General features: G+C 42.8%; 1 protein-coding gene across 6 annotated transcripts in view; it reads right to left on the reverse strand.

Annotated features, from left to right (window-relative positions):
• ccdc136b (coiled-coil domain containing 136b) overlaps positions 1–20,103 on the reverse strand; it is a 63,611-nt gene that overhangs the window by 23,356 nt on the left and 20,152 nt on the right. For all 6 annotated transcript variants that reach the window (XM_078419640.1, XM_078419641.1, XM_078419639.1 and 3 more), the window contains 4 exons: positions 13,173–15,128; positions 11,320–11,394; positions 5,493–5,813; positions 1,402–1,519 (listed from right to left, as the gene is read on the reverse strand). In XM_078419640.1, the coding sequence (XP_078275766.1) occupies positions 1,402–1,519; positions 5,493–5,813; positions 11,320–11,394; positions 13,173–15,128 (2,470 nt within the window). The remainder of the gene's footprint in view (positions 1–1,401; positions 1,520–5,492; positions 5,814–11,319; positions 11,395–13,172; positions 15,129–20,103) is intronic.

A 20,103-nucleotide genomic window follows, 5' to 3' on the forward strand; every position in this document is an offset into this window, starting at 1 on the left:
CCTGTCAGACATACAGTGAGCAGCTATAAGAGAAGAAAAGGAGGGAATGTAGAAAGAATTGGAGGAAGATGAGTTGACTTGTTCAGCCCCTAAACACACAAACTAGCATTAGTTATCCGAATTCTGCTGGGGGTGGCCTTGGTCCTGGAGTTGGGGGTGGGGGTGGGAGGGTGGCATCATTTGAATGATTTTCCAGAAGTCGTTGAGATGAGCTCCAGTCTGGCAGAAGCTTAAGGCAGCAGTTCATCAAACGACATAAAAATAATGTGTTACTGTGGCACTACATTGTGCTCCTCCAAAGACAAGTAAAAACCTTGGACTGCACATTTTCAGCTTGAGCAGCAGTAGTCAGGGTTGTTTGGCTGATACTTAACATCATGGGCACTGGCAAGTGAGATCAGCCTGGTAGAGGACATGCTATTCCTACTGCATGGGACAACTGCAAACCAGCAATCCTGCAACCTGTTAGAGAATGGCTTGCTGTATTTCACTGGCACCCCATCAGCCCATTTTAACAATCATTTAACAACAATAATTGTAGCAATCTCAGAGATCAACACTTCCAAGACAGCAACAAGATATCGAGTGACCTCTGCTTGCATGCTGACCTCATTCCCTCTTTTCTCTTCCTGTTCTCTGGTGCTCGGAAAATATGGAGCCCAACATCTCCTGTTACTGTCGCAAGGTTTAATGAGTTCACTTCCTGGAGCTACAATCCACCGCCTTTGAGGGAGATGCAAGCTCCTTTAAATAATTTCCGTTAGTTTAATTCGTGCTTACACTTATAAAATTGGATCCCCTTTGAGTGCTGAGACAATTGACAGCTCATCATGTTGTGGCGAGAGACTAAAACTATTATAATGAGCAGGCAGAATGAAAGTTGGGGGGCTGTTTGAAGAGAACCAAACCAAGCTGTTCATTGTGATCTGCTTGCCGGTCTCAAGAGATTGTATATATATGTATGTGTTTCTTTGAGAATGTCTGAAGTGAGAGGCCGTGCATGAATTTGAAGTAGCAGGAGTGAGCATGTGTGTACGAGCGAGAGAGAGAGAAAATAAGTGAGTATATGTGGGAGTACATGAGTGTAAGCACATCATAGATTTAGTTATTAAATGCATCGATGAGTGTGCAAGAAGTTGTGTGTAAGTGTTAAGTGTGAGAATAAGAATGTATAAGGTGACTAGGTATGTGAGTGAGGGTGGAAGCAAGCATGTGTGTGAGGGCATGAATGAGCATAATGGTGAATTTGTGTGCAAGTGTATATAAGTGTGTGTTTTTGAATTAATAAAGGTGTGTGTTGTGTGAATGCGTGTGAATGCGTGTTTAGTTATGTGTATATGAGAGAGAGAGGGTGCAAGCCTTACGTACAGAAGCATACATAACATAGTTAATTTCTCCTACCTGCAATTCTGCCGTTCCATTTGCTGCAGTCTTTCCCTCAGCTGTTTGTTATCATTCTGCAGAACTCGACATTCTTGAGCCAGATTTCGACACTCAACCTGCAGGCACTGTACTGCACCTGTTACACACACAGCTTAAATAGCAACACACACATGTAGGGAGATAATAACTTCTGGTCGAGAATTCCATACCCTAAAAAACGCTGCTAAAAAAGGCATTTTTTTAGCCACTTCCTTAAATTCCTAAAGTGATGGATTTACACTGAAATGCACAGGACTTGTGACAGAAGACATTTAGCCAGACAAGTTTGTTTGGGCATTTAACCATCCCACACAGAACCACATGTTTATAACATGTACAGATATCCCACCAACCCTTCCCAGCTCCCCCACTTCTCAACAAATCTAATTGATAGCATCCTCTCCTTCCGCAATTCCCCTTGATATTAATTTTATGTTCAAAATATGTTAAATATTTTTCCTTTTGTTTTGTTTTAATGTCTTTTCTCAGCTCGTCGTCTCCTGTTGCCTTATTTTATCTGTTTAACTGCATTCCCACACACATAATTGATAATTCTTTGGTCCAATTGTTTTTCCCTCAGCATCCCAAAATTAATTGTAATTTCCTTTTTTTATAACGGAACATACTTATTAACATAGAATCATAGTGTGGTAGACAAAGAGCATTTACCATATCATGGCTGTCTACCCTGTGAAAGAGCCCTCAGTTAATCTCACTTTCCTCAATGGCATATAATTATTTTCATGAATTTCCTACCTGAAAACCATTTGATCTATTTTTGTCACGTTTTCAGGCTGTGCATTCCCAATCACTACAACTTGCCTTGTCCAAAACTGTTTCCTCCTGTTGCCCTTGGTACTTCCGCCAATCACTTTAAATCTCTAACCGACCTATCTATTTTTATCTGTTATGCCATCAAAGAATTTGTAATTTTTTAATGCCCCCATAAAATCTCTTAATTCTTCAGAATTGAACACTATTCCCATAGCCAATTGTATGTGCAATTGTATATGCGTTACAATAGTTTATCATTACATCTTTTTATTAGTTTTCTACTCTACTGCCAATGTGGCTAAGAGATCCTTGGCCTAGAAATTGATCTTCAACATTTTTCTGACATTAGTGCAGTTTGTGAAAGTCACATGAAAACCGAGAACTTTAATCGTCAGGTATAACCACGCTGAAACTGAGTTTATTGTTTCTCTTGATGTGTTGTAAGTTCTCACATTTGTCAAAATGTAGCAAGCAGGTGTGACAATGGAAGCAACACTCAGCACTCTCCGCTGCTGAATGAATGGATGCTACATTGACGGACGGGGTGAGAAAGTGTTCTTACAGGACAAGAAGGACCTGGACAAGAATCTTATATATTTCAATTGGACTGCCTCTCATTTTAAAGAACATACCCACAGCTGGTGATCCTTTTTGTATGGGAGCCAAAGGGGCCACCTAGTACTACAGTCATGCAGGTTTATGGCAGAAAAAAGGTTTAGGGAGAACAATATTCCATTTGAAAGATAAATAAATCAAATTTCCCTACAAATGCTATGATTGATATCTGGAATGTGAAGATTAGCTTGTGAGGAAGTATTAAGCAGGAGGTGTATATACTGATTGGAATTTAGAAAAATGAGAGGCAGTCCAATTGAAATATATAAGATTCTGATTGTGACGGAGAAGATTCTGATTATCTGTTTCCCGTGGCCTAAAAGTGTAGAACAAGAGGGCCTTGTCTCAGGAGAAAGGGCTGAGATTAAAAATATATATATTCCTCTGAGGCTTTTAAATGGTGTGGAATTCTCTGCTCAAGAGCGCTGTGGACATGAGCTGTTGCATCAATTCACTGGCTGTCAGCTTTATTTTTGAACAACAAATGCATATGAGTGAATAGTGGACTTAAGGTAAAAGACCAGGCATAAACATGTAGAAAATCAGAGGAGACCGAGATGTCTCAAGGCCTGTACCTGGTCTTGTTTACTTTCTTAAACTATGGCTCTGCAGTCCAGTGAATCAATAACCCTTTCCACCTCACAGCTACCAACATGTCTTTAAACATTAAAATCTGCCCAAAACTCATCCTATCTTCCAGTTTTTGTACAAATATTTTTCCCTTTCCATTTGGATTTTAAACCTAGTACTGGGGTCACTGTCTTAATCTAGTTCATCTACAAAATCCATTTTATTAGTTCTAGTGTCTGACCTCATGGGCTGAATAACACATTGCTGGAGGGAGAAAACCTTTACGTAATTTAGGAATTTCATTCCTATTTCTTTACTAACTCGCTTTCTGCCCAGTGAGAAAGGATCATTAAACATTTCTAGGAACAACAATTTGATTATTCTTACTCGTCTTTCTAATTAGACTAGATTCCTTTCACTTTCTTTCAATTGGGGGAGGTGTTAATGTCATTACTGTAACAAGATGTTTTAAGCTTTGCATTAATATTGACTTTGCATCAGTTTAGTTTGTAGATACAGCGTGGAAACAGGCCCGACGGCCCACCGAGTCCCCGCCGACCAACGATGACCTGTACACTAGTTCTATCCTACATTCTAGGGACAATTTACAGAGGCCAATTAACCTACAAACGTGCACGTCTTTGGAACGTGGTAGGAAACCGGAGCATCCGGAGAAAACGCATGCGGTCACTGGAAGAACGTGTAAACTCCATACAGACAGCACCCATAGTGAGGATCAAACCTGGGTCTCTGCGGCTGTAAGGCAGCAACTCTACCACTGTGCCACCCACATAATTTCCATGTCTATTCCCACATTTTCTCTCAGTTACTTCTATGATACAAAATCTCAATTTTTTTTTTGTTTTCCTCCTAAAATATATTGGCTGAATTGTCTCAGTGGAGTATGTTATGTTGGACCTTTCAATCCCAATTCAATGCCCATTACTCAATGTTCTCACTATACGTGTACTAATGTGGCAGATGGCTGGGTCTATTTGCCCTGGGCCTCCCAAATCGGAAGTGAGATAGACATAGCAAGGTGTCAGCAGCTAGCTAGCATACAGCTGAGACACTACCCCAAATATCCCGACAGCCCTTGACAGGAGACAAGGTCGGAGATTGGGTGTGTCTCTGTCAAATGTTATGTAATTTTACAAGGATTATTAAATGTCTCAATCATGTGAAATATTAAAAAAGGCAAAATAACTAAAGTATATTCACATGCATTAAAACAATGAAATTATATAAAGTGAGTATAAATGAAATAATTGAAAGGGGACTGATCCTACACTGGGTCTGACTGGTGTGAGATTACAGAAACACATCTGCTGGTTTCTGTCACTCAGCTCATCCATTATTAGATCTGCGATTTACTTACCTGCAAGCAGTTGAACACTGAATTTCCTTTGAACAGCTGGCCCCAGCCTGCTCAGTTCAGTCCATCGTATCTTTATATGTTCTTTTTGCCTTCACATCTTTAGTTATATATAGTTATAAATAATGCAGCTCAAGAGATTGGCCATTTGGCCCACAATGTCTATATGAGATATTTGGCTATTATGGACAATATCATTAATCCTGCCCACTGTTCCTGAACCACCTTTTAATTCCATTAAATTCTTCTTTCTTTTCCTCCTTCTTCTTAGCTTGACATTCCCTGTTGTTAAATTTGATTTGTCCATTTCACTAATCTTGCTTTGCTTGCCTGGTCTATTTTTGCTATTCATTCAGTTCTCTAATTTATTTTCCATAGCTCAATTGCTCCTGGAACTGGTGCTAAAGTCCAAGAGTAAAATCGCCCTGACATCTCTCCTTTCACTAGGCAGTGTCATTTCTCATTCACTTAAAAGACTTGAAAAGTAACAACAGGATTTCCACCCAAGAAGTCTATCATCTGAACTCATCCTCGAGTACTTTGGACCTTTTTCTAAAAAATCAGTGACCTACCCCACATGAAATTAGGTAATTAGTACCACATGAACATCAATAACAAACTCAATCTACTACTTAGCAACACACATCTACCCACCATGTTGTCCTATATGGGATCCCCTCTCCATTTAATAAACCCCTCTGTATAGGACTCATATCATCCTCTGCCTGGATCATACCCTGGAGCTGAGTAACCTCTTCGGAGTTTTTCTTCTGTCGACTGTCATTTTTCATCTGTATCTCTGCTCGGAGTGTGGTGATCTCCAGCTCATACTCCACTGTTGTCTGCTGAAGGTGTTCCAACTCTGCCCGAATATGACATAGCTCCTCCTGCAACGTTGCAATCTCATTTTCCCGTTCTCCCGCTGCCTCCTCGGCTGCCTGACGGAGATTCACAATCTCCTCCTGTGCGCAGTGAAGTTCCTCATGTGCTTCTGTCAGCTCACTCTCCTTCTCTTCCTCCAAGTTCTCAATCTCCTCCTGAACGGACCGAAGCTGTACTGAATAGAACAAAGCAGATATCTATAAGTTTTGTTATTGATTCTGCTGCTTTGGTAAAAGATTTGAGTTCAGTCATTTAACCCAATACCTCTCAGGTAATGGCATAATGCTATTCTAACCAATGGAGCTGAAACTCATTGTTCTGAGAAAGCAAACAAGGGAGAATGGAATGTGTAAGAAGGGTATTAAACCGAAACGTCACCCATTCTTTCTCCCTAGAAATGCTGTCTGTCCTGCTGAGTTACTCCAGCATTTTGGCTATCTATTGGAGAATGGAATACAGGACTACTCAGATAGAATTCGATGAGAGGCTCAAGTGGATCATAAATTGATTGGTTGAGCAGAAGGCCCGAGTCTTTGCCTTCTATCCCTTATCCCCACACACAATTAGGCAGAAGCACTGTTGAAAATTTAAGTCGAGAGTCGAGAGTGTTTTATTGTCATATGTCCCGAGAACAATGAAATCTTTATTTGCAGCAGCACAACAGACAAGTAAACATAGTACTCTGTAAGCACCATAATACACAACAAAAACATTTAGTATATAAAAACAAACAAATAATAATAGTGCAATGACAAAATAATGCCCCCAGGTCTATGTAGTTCAGAGCATAGTTGGAGGTTGTAGTGTTTAATAGCTGGTTGTTGGGAAGAAGCTGCTCCTGAACCTGGATGTGACAGTTTTCAGGTTCCTATACCGTCTTCCCGAAGGCAGGAGTGAAATGAGGGTGTGGCCAGAGTGGTGTGGGTCTATGATAATGCTGGCTGCCTTTTTGAGGCAGCTCCTCCTTAGATCTTTTGATGGTGGGGAGGTCAGTACCTGTGATGGACTGGGCCATGTTCATCACTTTTTGCAAACTTTCTCCTTCCTGGGCATTGGAGTTGCTGAACCAGGCCGTGATGTAACTATGCTTTTAACTGTACATCTATTCTATTCCTTGGAGCGCAGGAAGACGAGGGGTGATCTTATACAGGTGTATAAAATCATGAGAGGAATAGATCGGGTAATGCACAGAGTCTCTTGCCCAGAGTAGGGGAATCTAGGACCAGAGGACACAAGTTCAAGGTGAAGGGGAAAAGATTTAATAGGAATCTGAGGGGTAACTTTTTCACACAAAGGGTGGTGGGTGTATGAAACATGCTGCCAGATGAGGTAGTTGAGGCTGGGACTATCCCAACGTTTAAGAAACAGTTAGACAGGTGTATGGATAGAACCGGTTTGGAGGGATATGGACCAAGCGCTGGCAAGTGGGACACGTGTAGCTAGGACTTGTTGGTCGGTGTCGGCAAGTTGGGCCGAAGGACCTGTTTCCACATTGCATCACTCTATAACTCTATGGCTCTATCTGCAGAAGTTCAAGAGAGTATTCGTCGACCTACTGAATCTCCGTAATCTTCTAAGGGAGTAGTTGTGTTGATGGGCTTTCTTCTAGATTTTATCATTGTGCTGTGTTCAGGACAGATCTTCAGAGATACGCATGCCCAGCAATTTGAAATTTTTGATTCTCTCCACTACCGTCCCATCGATGAAGACAGGTTTGTGCATCCTCGGCCTTCCTCTTCTAAATTCAGCAATCAGTTCCTTGGTTTTACTGACGTTGAGAACAAGATTGTTGTTCTGGCACCATTCGGTCAGTCAATCGATCTCCCTCCTATATTTTGACTCGTCATCATCCGTAATTCGTCCAACAACGGTAGAGTCATTGCCGAATTTAAAGATGGAGTTGGAACTGTGGAGTGTTATGTTATGTTGCACAGTTATGGGCATAGAGTAAGTAGAGCAGGAGGCTGAGCACACAGCCTTGAGGTGCTCCTGTGCTTATGGTTATCAAATAGCTGCCCATCCGTACTGATCGTGTTCTGTTAAATGGGAAGTTGAGGATCCAGTTGCAGAGGGATGCACAGAAACTCAGTTCCCTAATCTTAGCAAACAGTTTGGAGGGGATAATCGTGTTGAACGGCGAGCTGTAGTCTATGAACAACATCCTGACCTATGTGTTTTTATTGTCCAGGTGGTCAAGTGCAGAGTGGAGAGCCAGCAAGATCACATCCTCTGTTGCCATGTTGTGGCGGTAGGCAAATTGTAGTGGGTCCTGGTTCTTGTTGAGGTAGGAGTTGATATATGCCATAACCAACCTCTCAAAGCACTTCCTCACCACGGATGTTAGTGCCACCGGTCGGTAGTCATTGAAGCATGTCACCTTACTCTTCTTGTTATTATTATTGTTGTGAATGTACTACATGAATGGAAATCTTTCTCGAGTAATATAATTGAAAAGTTGGGAAATTATGCTAAACTTGTGTCAAAACTTAGTCATGTAGTCAGAGTTATACAGCACAGAAACAGGCCCTTCGACCTAACTTGTCCATGCCAAATAAATTATATACCTGAACTAGTCCCATTTGCCTGCGTTTTGCCCGCATCACTCTATACCTGTCTAAATGGTTTTTAAATGTTGTATCTGAAACCGCTTCTGCAACTTTGGGAGCTCTCTTCACATGCCCACCACCCTCTGTGTACCTCTGTGTGAAAAGGTTGTCCCTCTATTCCTTTTTTAAATCTTTCCTTTCTCACAAATCTATGCCATCTAGTTTTAGACTTCTCCACCTTGTAATAACGATTGTTTCTATTTGCCATATCGATGCCACTATGATTTTATATACCTCTATAAGATCCCCGTCTGCCTTCCTGATCCACAGAAAAAAGACCCAGCCTATCCAGCCGCTTCTTATAGCTCAAGTCTTCCAGACTCGGAAACAGCCTTGTAAATCTTTTGTACACCCTTTCCATGTTAATGGCATCCTTCCTAATGATAGTCCTGGACCATTCCAGACATGACTTGAACACACAACTCCAGGCTTGGGATGTCAATGTCTTATTCACTAGGTCATTAGAGCTGTTGTTTATATCACACATGGAATAACAAATGTGGTCATAGATGCAATGGAGAGATTGCAGAGAAGATTTAGGGTAATACCAGAAATGTGAAGTTATCTGTATCAGGAAAGATTTCCACTCAGTTCCAGTGAGCTCATCTTTTACAGAACTATTTTTCTACCATCCTCATCCAAACTTTAGCCATGCTGCCCACAACTGTATTCACTAGCCAGCTGAGGCCACTCAGCACTCACACACCCTCTATCATCTTGTGTCACATTGCCTTGTTATGAATCCAAGGAGTTTATTAGCTATTCTGCCGAGTTCACTTACTTGACATAGATACATAGACAATAGGTGCAGTAGGCCATTCGGCCCTTCGAGCCAGCACCGCCATTCAAAGTGATCATGGCTGATCATCCACAATCAGTACCCCGTTCCTGCCTTCATATCCTTTCATTCCACTAGCCCTTTTGAATGCATCCAGTAAATCGGCCTCCACTGCCTTCTGAGGCAGAGAATTCCACAAATTCACAACCCTCTGGGTGAAAAAGTTTTTCTTCATCTCAGTTCTAAATGGCCTACTCCTTATTCTTAAACTGTGGCCCCTGGTTCTGGACTCCCCCAACATCGGGAACATGTTTCCTGCAACCAGCCTGTCAAATCCCTTAATAATTTTATATGTTTCTATAAGATCCCCTCTCATCCTTCTAAATTCCAGTGAATACAAGCCCGGTCACTCCATTCTTTCATCATATGACAGTCCCGCCATCCCGTGAATTAACCTCAAGAACATTTGCTGCACTCCCTCAATAGCAAGAATGTCCTTCCTTAATTAGGAGTCCAAAACTGCACACAATACTCCAGGTGTGATCTCACCAGGATCCTGTACAACTGCAGAAGGATCTCTTTGCTCCAATACTCAACTCCTCTCGTTATGAAGGCCAACATGCCATTAGCTTTCTTCACTGCCTGCTGTACCTGCATGCTTACTTTCAGTGACTGATGTACAAGGACACCCAGGTCTTGTACTTCCCCTTTTCCTAACCTGACACCACCTTCACCTGCACCTCCTCCAACCTCATCTACTGTATCCATTGTTCCAGGTGTCAACTTCTCTACATCGGTGAAACCAAGCGCAGGTTCGGCGATCGTTTCGCTGAACACCTCCTCTCAGTCCGTCTTAACCAACCTGATTTCCCGGTGGCTCAGCACTTCAACTCCCCCTCCCATTCCCAATCTGACCTTTCTGTTCTGGACCTCCTCCATTGTCAGAGTGAGGCCCAGCACAAATTGGAGGAACAGCACCTCATATTTTGCTTGGGTAGTTTACACCCCAGCTGTATGAACATTGACTTCTCTAACTTCAGATAGTCCCTGCTTTCCCTCTCTATCCCCTCCCCCTTCCCGGTTCTCCCACCAGTCTTCCTGTCTCCGACTACATCCTATCTTTATCCCACCCCCCTCCCCTGACATCAGTCTGAAGAAGGGTCTCGACCCGAAACATCACCCATTCCTTCTCCCCAGAGATGCTGCCTGACCCGTTGAGTTACTCCAGCATTTTGTGTCTACCTTCGTTTTAAACCAGCATCTGTAGTTTTCTTTCCTCCCATTCAAATAATAATCTGCCTTCCTGTTCTTGCCACCAAAGTGGATAATCTCACATTTATCCACATTATACTGCATCTGCCATGCATCTGCCCACTCACCCAACCTGTCCAAGTCACCCTGCATCCTCATAGCATCCTCTTCACAGTTCACACTGCCACCTAGCTTTGTGTCATCTGCAAATTTGCTAATAACATATAACATATAACATATAACAACTACAGCACGGAAACAGGCCCGTTCGGCCCCTCCAGTCCACGCCGACCACTCTCCCTGACCTAGTCTCATCTACCTGCACTCAGACCATAACCCTCTAATCCCCTCTTATCCATATACCTATCCGATTTACTCTTAAATAATCAAATCGAGCCAGCCTCCACCACTTCCACCGGAAGCCCATTCCATACAGCCACCATCCTCTGAGTAAAGAAGTTACCCCTCATGTTACCCCTAAACTTTTGTCCCTCAATTCTGAATCTATGTCCCCTTGTTGGAATCTTCCCCACTCTCAAAGGGAAAAGCCTACCCACGTCAACTCTGTCCGTCCCTCTCAAAATTTTAAAAACCTCTATCAAGTCCCCCCTCAACCTTCTACGCTCCAAAGAATATAGACCCAACCTGTTCAACCTCTCTCTGTAGCTTAAGTGCTGAAACCCAGGCAACATTCTAGTAAATCTCCTCTGTACCCTCTCCATTTTGTCGACATCTTTCCTATAATTTGGCGACCAGAACTGCACACCATACTCCAGATTCGGCCTCACCAATGCCCTGTACAATTTCAACTTCACATCCCAACTTCTATACTCGATGCTTTTAATTGTTACTTTTAATTCCTTCATCTATTAATTGAGAATGAGGAATCTACATTTATGCCAGGGCCTCCAGTCACCCTGCTGGGCTCTGCTCATATCCTCATATGGCATTGCATTTCTCTGCTTCGTATTGCTTAACCCGAGCCTCAGTCACTGTGGTATGTTTGCGTTCTACAGCACAGCTCAAACCCAAGATCTGTCACTCACCTTGGAGGCGCTGGATCTGTTTGGCAAAGTTTTCAGTCTGTTGCACATTGACCAAACGTTGTTCCTCCAGCAATCCTGCAGTGTTTGGAAAGGCAAGAGATTGATATGACAGCGGCTAAATACATCGTGAATCTCCCTCTACACTCTTCCACTGAACGTCACCAGGGGAGGCAGAAGGGTAAAGCTCACCAGAGTGTTCCAAAAGCAGGATGGCAGTGGAAGCTGAGGTCATGGACCTGCAACGTTAACTCTATTCTCTACTCACAGATGCTGCCTGACCTGCTGAATATTTCCAGTAATTTTAATCTTTGAGTTACAAGAAAATGTAGAGAGCTTTGAGGAAATAAAAAGGGTTAATTGACAGACAATAGACAATAGGTGCAGGAGTAGGCCATTCAGCCCTTCGAGCCAGCACCGCCATTCAATGCGATCATGGCTGATCACTCTCAATCAGTACCCCGTTCCTGCCTTCTCCCCATACCCCCTCACTCCGCTATCCTTAAGAGCTCTATCCAGCTCTCTCTTGAAAGCATCCAATGAACTGGCCTCCACTGCCTTCTGAGGCAGAGAATTCCACACCTTCACCACTCTCTGACTGAAAAAGTTCTTCCTCATCTCCGTTCTAAATGGCCTACCCCTTATTCTTAAACTGTGGCCCCTTATTCTGGACTCCCCCAACATTGGGAACATGTTTCCTGCCTCTAATGTGTCCAATCCCCTAATTATCTTATATGTTTCAATAAGATCCCTCCTCATCCTTCTAAATTCCAGTGTATACAAGCCCAATCGCTCTAGCCTTTCAACATACGACAGTCCCGCCATTCCGGGAATTAACCTAGTGAACCTACGCTGCAAGCCCTCCATAGCAAGAATATCCTTCCTCAAATTTGGAGACCAAAACTGCACACAGTACTCCAGGTGCGGTCTCACCAGGGCTCGGTACAACTGTAGAAGGACCTCTTTGCTCCTATACTCAACTCCTCTTGTTACGAAGGCCAACATTCAATTGGCTGGGTAGGGACAGTCAATTAGCACATGAAATACAAAGTGGGAAAACGTGAAGTCATCCATTTTGGATGAAAAAAGTAGAAATGTTGATTTTTTTTTAATTGGGTGTTGAAAAGATCTGCTGTTCAGAAGGACTTGGACCAGTTTACACAAACCCTACGTGTAGGTTCAGCAAATCAGTAGGAAGGCAAATGGTATGTTGCCTCTTTTACAAGAGGTTTAAGTGCAGGAGCAAAAAACATTAATCCTGCAATTACAAGGGCAATTTGTGACACCTCAACTTCTCCAGATGCCTGCGTTATAATATTTGTTTTGAGTTAGATATAACACTATGGCCCAAAGGATGTAAAAGTGACCGTCTCTTGCAGTCCCATATTGAGAAAGCAGGTCCTTCACTTTCCCTGTTTTGTCTGTCTGTACGTGCTGAAAGCTCCTAACTTATGACTAATACTCAAAATTCTAATATCTTCTAATGAGAACATACTCAATTTTCCTCACCTCTGACTTTTATATGTGCAGCATGATGCTCAGAACATCCTGATATTTCTTCCCTACCGACTCCCCAACATGTCTCCCCAATTCTTGAAACTGTCCACAGAAACCCTACTTCTCCAACTCTCATTCCTATATCCATCTCCCTGACCATCTTGAGTCTATGCTTTGCCCCTCCAGCACAGCATGTCAAAGTCTGATTCCCACAACTACCCACCAGTGCTCAGCTTCACACCAACCAGGACTATTCTTGCCAACCCTAAAACCCGTGCCTCATTCCCAGAACTGAGCATGGAAAGCAGAACATCTGGCATCACCCCCCCAAAACCCTTTCCCTTATGGAATCCACTTACTTTGCAAGTCCAAATAGCTCCTCTGGTGCCGGGCTGCTTGTTCCTGAGTCTCCTCCAATTCCTTCCGTAGCTGCTTAATCTGCAACCTCAACTCATCCAATTCCAACATACAAAGCACATTGTTGCATGATTTAGGAGCAGATGACATGCCACATATTTCTGATTTGCTTAATAGTTGGTCGTAAGACTTATGGAAACGTGCCACCATATCACAAAGTTCTAGATTAGCTGATATCACGGTAGGTACTTTAGGATCAGTTGAGTTGATCTCAGCTATTTTGGTAACAGATAACGCATCCTCACCTGGTTTAGGAATAGCTAACATGATCCCAGGAACCTTAGGAGCAACGAATCTAACGTCAGACGTCTTGGGAGCAGCTGACTTGATCTCGGAAGATTTGGGATCAGGTGCTTTGGTCTCAGACATGTTGAATACAGCTGACTTGATCTCAGAAACTTTGGAAGCAGCTGGCATGACCTTGGAAAGTTTGGGATCAGTTGCTTTGGTCTCAGATATGTTAAGTGCAGATAACTTGACGTCAGATGTCTTGGGAGCAGCTGAATTAACATATTCTTGGGAAGCAACTGACTTGACTTTTGCCTCATTGGGACCATCTGATTTGATTTTGTAATCAGTTGGCATGACTGACGTTATCTTGAAATCATTGGGAGCAGATAACGTGACCTCAGAAGGATTGGGATCAGCTGCTTTGGTCACTGACCCATTAGAAGCAGTTGACTTGATCTCAGACAATTTGCTCGTGCTTGACTTGACCTCAGAAAGTTTGGAGTCAACAGACATGACTTCAGATGGTTTGAGATCAGTTGATTTCACTTCAAACATCTTGGGGTCAGCGGACAATACCGTGGATTGGTTAAGATCTATTAACTCTAACGTAGATGGTTTAAGAGGTGCTGATCCAACGTCAGATTGTTTGAGATCAACTGACGTGACCCTAGATGGTTTGGGATCAGGTAACTGAACTTCTGTTTGTCTGGGATCAACTGGTTTGACCATGGATGGTTTGAGATTTGTTGGGTTGAGTTCAGGCACATACAAATCAGTTGATTTGATCTCAGCTGGGATGAGATCAGCAGACTTGAATTCAGACATTTTAAGATCAATTGACTTGACGTTGTATGGTTTGGAATGTGTACATTCAATTTCCACTAATTTAGGATCAGCTGACTTAACTTCTGACTGTTTAGCATCAATTGCCTTGACCTCAGATGATGTAGAATGAGTTGTATTGATTTCAGATGGTTTGGAATCTGCTAATTTGACTTCTGACACCTCAGAACCAATCATCTTGGCATCAAATGGTTTGGGATAAACTTTGATCTTGGGTGGTTTGGAATCTAATTTGACCTCTGACACCTTAGGATCAATTGTCTTCATCTCAGATGGCTTGTGTTCAGCTAATTTGACCTCGATCACTTTGGGATCAATTGTCTTGATATCAGATGATTTAGAACAAGTTGAATCAATCTCAGATGGTTTGAAATCAATTAACTTGATCTCTGAGGCCATATAATCAACTGCCTTGATGTCAGGTGATTTAGGGTATATTGAATTGATTTCAGATGGTTTGGGATCATCTGACTTGATCTCTGAGAACTTAGGATCAATTGTCTTAACCTCACATGGATTTGGATATGTTGACTTGACCTCAGAAGATGTGTGAACAATTGATCCGACCTCAGATGTCTCAGAATTAGTTGACATGCCCATGGTTGGTGTGGGATCAGGTAATTTGACATCAATTGACTTGGAATCAGGTGAACTGATCTCAGGAGCCTTGAGATTCATTGAATTTACCTCCGATACTTTGAATGCTTCCGATTTCACCTCACAGATTGGAATATCAGGTGACTTCATATGTGACTCTGGATCTCCTGAAGATGAGACATCTGATGTTGATTCATTTGCCTTGGTGTCTCCAGACAGCACATCACCTATGTAAAACAAATGTTGATAAAAATAAATCCAATGTAAAAAAACACGATCAAAGATACAGCACCAGAAACCGATTCAACAGAATCTCTAAAGTGTTTGCCCTTGTGTGTCAGTATGCTCAGTGTTGCACCTGGCTGAGTGGAGAGCACAGGACCAGATTCTCACTGCACAATGAGCACAGAGCCTATCTCTTCTACATAGTGTGCCACAAGCTCAGAGTCAGTATGACCTGACCACCCATCATTCAACAGACCATGGTCCATGTTATTTGTCACTCACTCACCAATGTTCCGATAGTCAGTTGCTCCTGGACAATGTGTCAAAGTCCACATTTCTCAGCATGTCATGTCCAGAGCCCCTTCTCTCACTGGTCTGTGCTCCAATGCTGTTGCTTACATCGACTGAGACCAGAATCAACCCTGATTTGTCAGCATGCCCAGAGGACATATCTCATGGGACATGCACTGAGCATATTCATCGTGCAAAACATGCTGAAAGCCTGATTGTCACTGGACTGTGTGCCCAGAACCACCCCTCAATAGATAATTTCTCTCCAGGGTGGCACGGTGGCAGAGTTGCTGCCTTGGAGCACCAGAGACCCAGGTTTGATCCTGACCTTGGGTACTGTCTGTACGGAGTTTGTACGTTCTCCCTGTGACCGCATGGGTTTCCTTTGGGTGCTCCAGTTTCCTCAAACAGTCCTAAGACAAACAGGTTTAAAGGTTAAATGTGTAGGAAGGAACTGCAGATGCTGGTGTATACCAAAGACAGACATAAAATGCTGGAATAACTCAGCAGGTCAGGCAGCAACTCCGGAGAAAAGGAATAGATGACGTTTTGGGTCAAAACCCAGGTGTGAATAAGGGTTCTGACCCAAAACATCACCTATTCCTTTTCTCCAGAAATGCTGCCTGACCCGCTGAGTAATTCCAAATTTCTTTTGTAAGAAAGGCCAACATATGAATTGTCCTCCATATCGTTGCTGCACCTAGATGTTAGCCTTCAGTGACCTTTGTACACACACATAGGTTCCTCTGAACATCAGCACTCCCCAATTTCTCACATTGAACATTAACAGTTTTTCAGTCATGTACATCTCAATGGATAGTGTCAGTTTTCCCCACATTATTGTTCATCTGCCACGTTCTCCCACATTTATTCAGTTTGTTCAAAATGAGCTCTTAAAGCCTCATTCTATCCTCCTCCTCTTTACCCATAATCTCACCTGCTTGAGCATCATGAGCAGTGATGTTTCATACCCTCAGGAAAATTATTGATATACCTGAGGTTCAATTAGATTTAGCAATTTTCATAACCTGAGAAGCATCTCTTGATTCTTTGCGTTCTGCCTAACAACCAATTGTTAATCTATGTAGTGCATTACTTTTATGTATTCCATCACACGCCGACTTTTTAGATGGTGGAAAAGTCTTTGGGCGTCATGAGGTGAGCCACAAAACCACGGGTGACTCAGCCTTTGATCTGCTCCTAAATTCATGTATTTATGTGCTTGCTCCAGTTGAGCCTCTGGTACTTGGTGATTCCCAGGATGCTGACAGTGAGAATGGCTGGACGGCAGTGATCGCTGCATTCCTGTTCTATACTATCTACCATCAGGAGACACCTCAAACCAGTAGAGAGAGATAACACCAACCCTGTCACTGCAGAATAAGCTCACCAATATTAGCATCCTCTCTGAGCCAGCTGCAAAGTAGAGCCACATTATTTGCCTAACTCCCAAATCAGGTGCACAATTGCAAGTTCCATCACAATAAGAGATTACGAAAAGGGCAAATAAAGGAGCATCTTCACTGATTTATCAGAATTGAAATAAAGTAGCATCCTCATCGACTTGTCAAAATCCTTGGCCACTGCCCAATCAGACAATAATTTGTAAATTTGTAAAAAACCTTTATTGTCACTACACAAAGTACAGCAAAATTAAAGCAGTCCAGATGATGCAATCACACACAGCAGACAGTACAAAGGATGTAAGAAGTGTGTGAGAATCACAGATCTCTTTGTCTGGAATATGAGACTGCCCAGCAGTGGAGGCAGCAAGCCTCCTCCTATACTATCCACCCAAATATCCTTTCAAACAAGTCCTGCCTACCTGCAAGAGGTTTTGCAGATCTAATGTGGGCTTCATCAGCCACCTCAGAACCCACAGAGTAGAATGGAAAAAAGTTGCCCTCAATTCAACAAAGCTACTTAAGATGAAGGAGATATTCGCTGGGTAATGTCAACTGCCCATCCAATTCATCCTCTCTCCTTCATCACGCCCTTCCTTCCCATCAAATCGCACTGCAGCTGCTGGTGTCTCAAATGTGCGATTATCATTAATCTTTGCTGGTTAGTCCATTTTTCTCTTGTTCAATCATTGGCTAGTTCTTAGTGTTTTCACGTTGCCACATGATCCCCTGTCTGGATTACACACTATGCCGCTGCAATGTTCTCATTCCAGCCTGGTTTTTAAACACTGCAGGGCAGAGGGTCCATTGTCGCACAGACATGTACCTACACAGGATGAACCTGTCAAATGTCATACCATCAAAATCTGTTTCTCAGCTGTGTGACTATCATCTATGTACAGAGAATCATAAGTGAGAGAGAGGAATATATAGAAACATGCGTACTACAAAAGGAGAGAGAGAGAGAGAGAGTTGGGAGCACGCAGCTCCTGGGTGGTGCTATTTGAAGCGAGTATGTGCAATGTTGATCCTGTTCCACATCCTTCAAAGATGAGGCATGATATACGAATATAATTTAACAACCCCTGTAGCGGTGTGATCCACACAAGGCTGCTGCCTGGCACTGTAGTATCACTTATAACAAGCCGCCTGTATTTCCAACATGCAGTAAGATGTGGCAGTAAGGTTTCATATGTGATATCGTGATTAAACATTAGCTTTCAGTTTAGAAATCTTGCAACAAATCTTGCTCAAATGGAGTCAGGGTGATTGGTGCAGCAGTGAGTTTCAGGATGGTGGAGAGTGTGCCAGGGGCTATGGTGCAGAACATGGGGTGAACAACTGAAGAGAGTGTGACACCAGGTGCGAGTATTTTTCCATTCTGCACTTGTTGGGTGAGAAGACAGTTCCACATTTGAGAGAGTAGCACTTGCTGAGAGATTCAGAAGGGAGAAGACCGTGAAAGAAATGGTTGAGCAGTTGATGTTGCCCAAGAAATGTCTACTTCTTCCCAAGAAGCCCTCTGGGGTCGAGCATCAGCTTCTGCCACTCAATCACTGTGTTATGCGGTGGCAGATGAGGCCTATGTGGAATCCACATATTCTCCTACAGCTAAGCAATGAATTTCTAACTGGGTTTAAGCAAAAAACTATTTCCACCACACAAGAGTGAGCTCAGTGTACAATTGGTTTGTCTAAATATAGGGGTCATAATTAAGAAGTTTACTAATGATACCAAAATTGTCATTGTGATCGATAGGTGGGAAGAAACCTATTGACTAGTAGACACCACTGGAATGGTTGGGAATTCACTGAAAAAGCAAACCAAATTCATCTCCGAGAAGTGTGAGATAATGTATTTGTAAATGGCAACAAAGGAAAGGAATGCATAATAAATGGTAAGATACTAACAAGTGCGGAGAAAAAGAGGAATTTTGAAGTTCACGTCCACAAATGAACTTGCACAAAGGTAGCAGTATGAGTCAATAGATAATAATGAAGGCTTGTGGAATACATGCTTTTATCGGTTGAGACAGAGAATAACAAGCAGAACTGTTAGAACTGTATAAATAAAATCAGTTTGGCCATGGCCAGAGTAGACTCTATAGTTCTGGTCATGATGCTACAGAAGGAACATAATCCCATTAGAGAGCTGTGGAGGAGATTAAGGAGGCTCTTGCTGGGGCTCAAGAACTATAGCAATGAGAAAAGATTATATTGGCTGGGAATGTTTTCTTTGGAACAAAGATGACTAAGGAGAAATGTAATTGAGTTTGAATTGTATAAAATTATGAGAGGCCCAGAAAGAGTAAACAAATAGAACTGACTTCCATCAACAGAGGGGGTCAGAGACTCTCACTACATTTTAAAAGTCCTGGATGAGCACTTAAAGATCAGTAACTGAAGGCTCACATCAAATTCTCAGAAGTATGATTCCAAAAGGTCAATTTTTGACCAGCAGCAGTTTGTCTGACCTCCTTCTGTGCTGTCATTTTATATGATTCTGGCTTTTCAGAGTACACAGCTCATCAAATACGACCTGTAATATGGCTCATGTCTGCAATCTCACACACACCAAGACCACCAACATTCTCCTGCCAGTAGCCCAGCATCCTCTCAGTGGTGCCCCCTGATGGTGGAGTGTCCCCAGTGCAGCAAGCAGTTGTTCCTCAGTGCCGCGCCCTGACATCTTAGTACTTCCCCTCACACGATGCACTGCAATGCAGTGTCAGTCGGGTCCCTGGCAGTGCTGCAGTCACTCAATCCTGCCTGTTTAACAGTGGAGCACTCCCTCAGGGTTACTCCTCTGACAGTGTGGTATTCCCTCTGTCCTCCCGTCTATGTCATCTTCCCTCAGTGTTGTTCTTTGGACAATGCACTCTGGGCATACACTTAGATTGGGAGTTCAAACGTTCAGAACCTAGAACCTTCTAACTCTGAGGTGAACAACAGGACACCCAGGACTATTGGCAGCATCAACCAAGACTTGCTGTCTCAGCTGTTGTGAGACGGGCTGCTTGCTGACGGGCTCCTCGTGCCATCTATTAGGTCACCTTGAGTAAAGTCCTTGGAGAGAACTTTCACTGGGGCATCAGCACAACAGTGTTTTGTTTATTCAGGCCAACCCTGGGTTTAAAAAAAAACCAAATTACAGATACTCCTGCATACTAACATGTTCCCATTATATTATTACATTCAAAAGTCCAACATACATGCATACATAGTTCCTACAAACAGCAGAACTGCTTCTCACTCGCTCTCTCCGCTTTTAGTATTTGTGCTTT

Source organism: Rhinoraja longicauda, chromosome 23 (genome assembly GCF_053455715.1).
Source record: "Rhinoraja longicauda isolate Sanriku21f chromosome 23, sRhiLon1.1, whole genome shotgun sequence".
NCBI classification, from domain to species: Eukaryota; Metazoa; Chordata; class Chondrichthyes; order Rajiformes; family Arhynchobatidae; genus Rhinoraja; species Rhinoraja longicauda.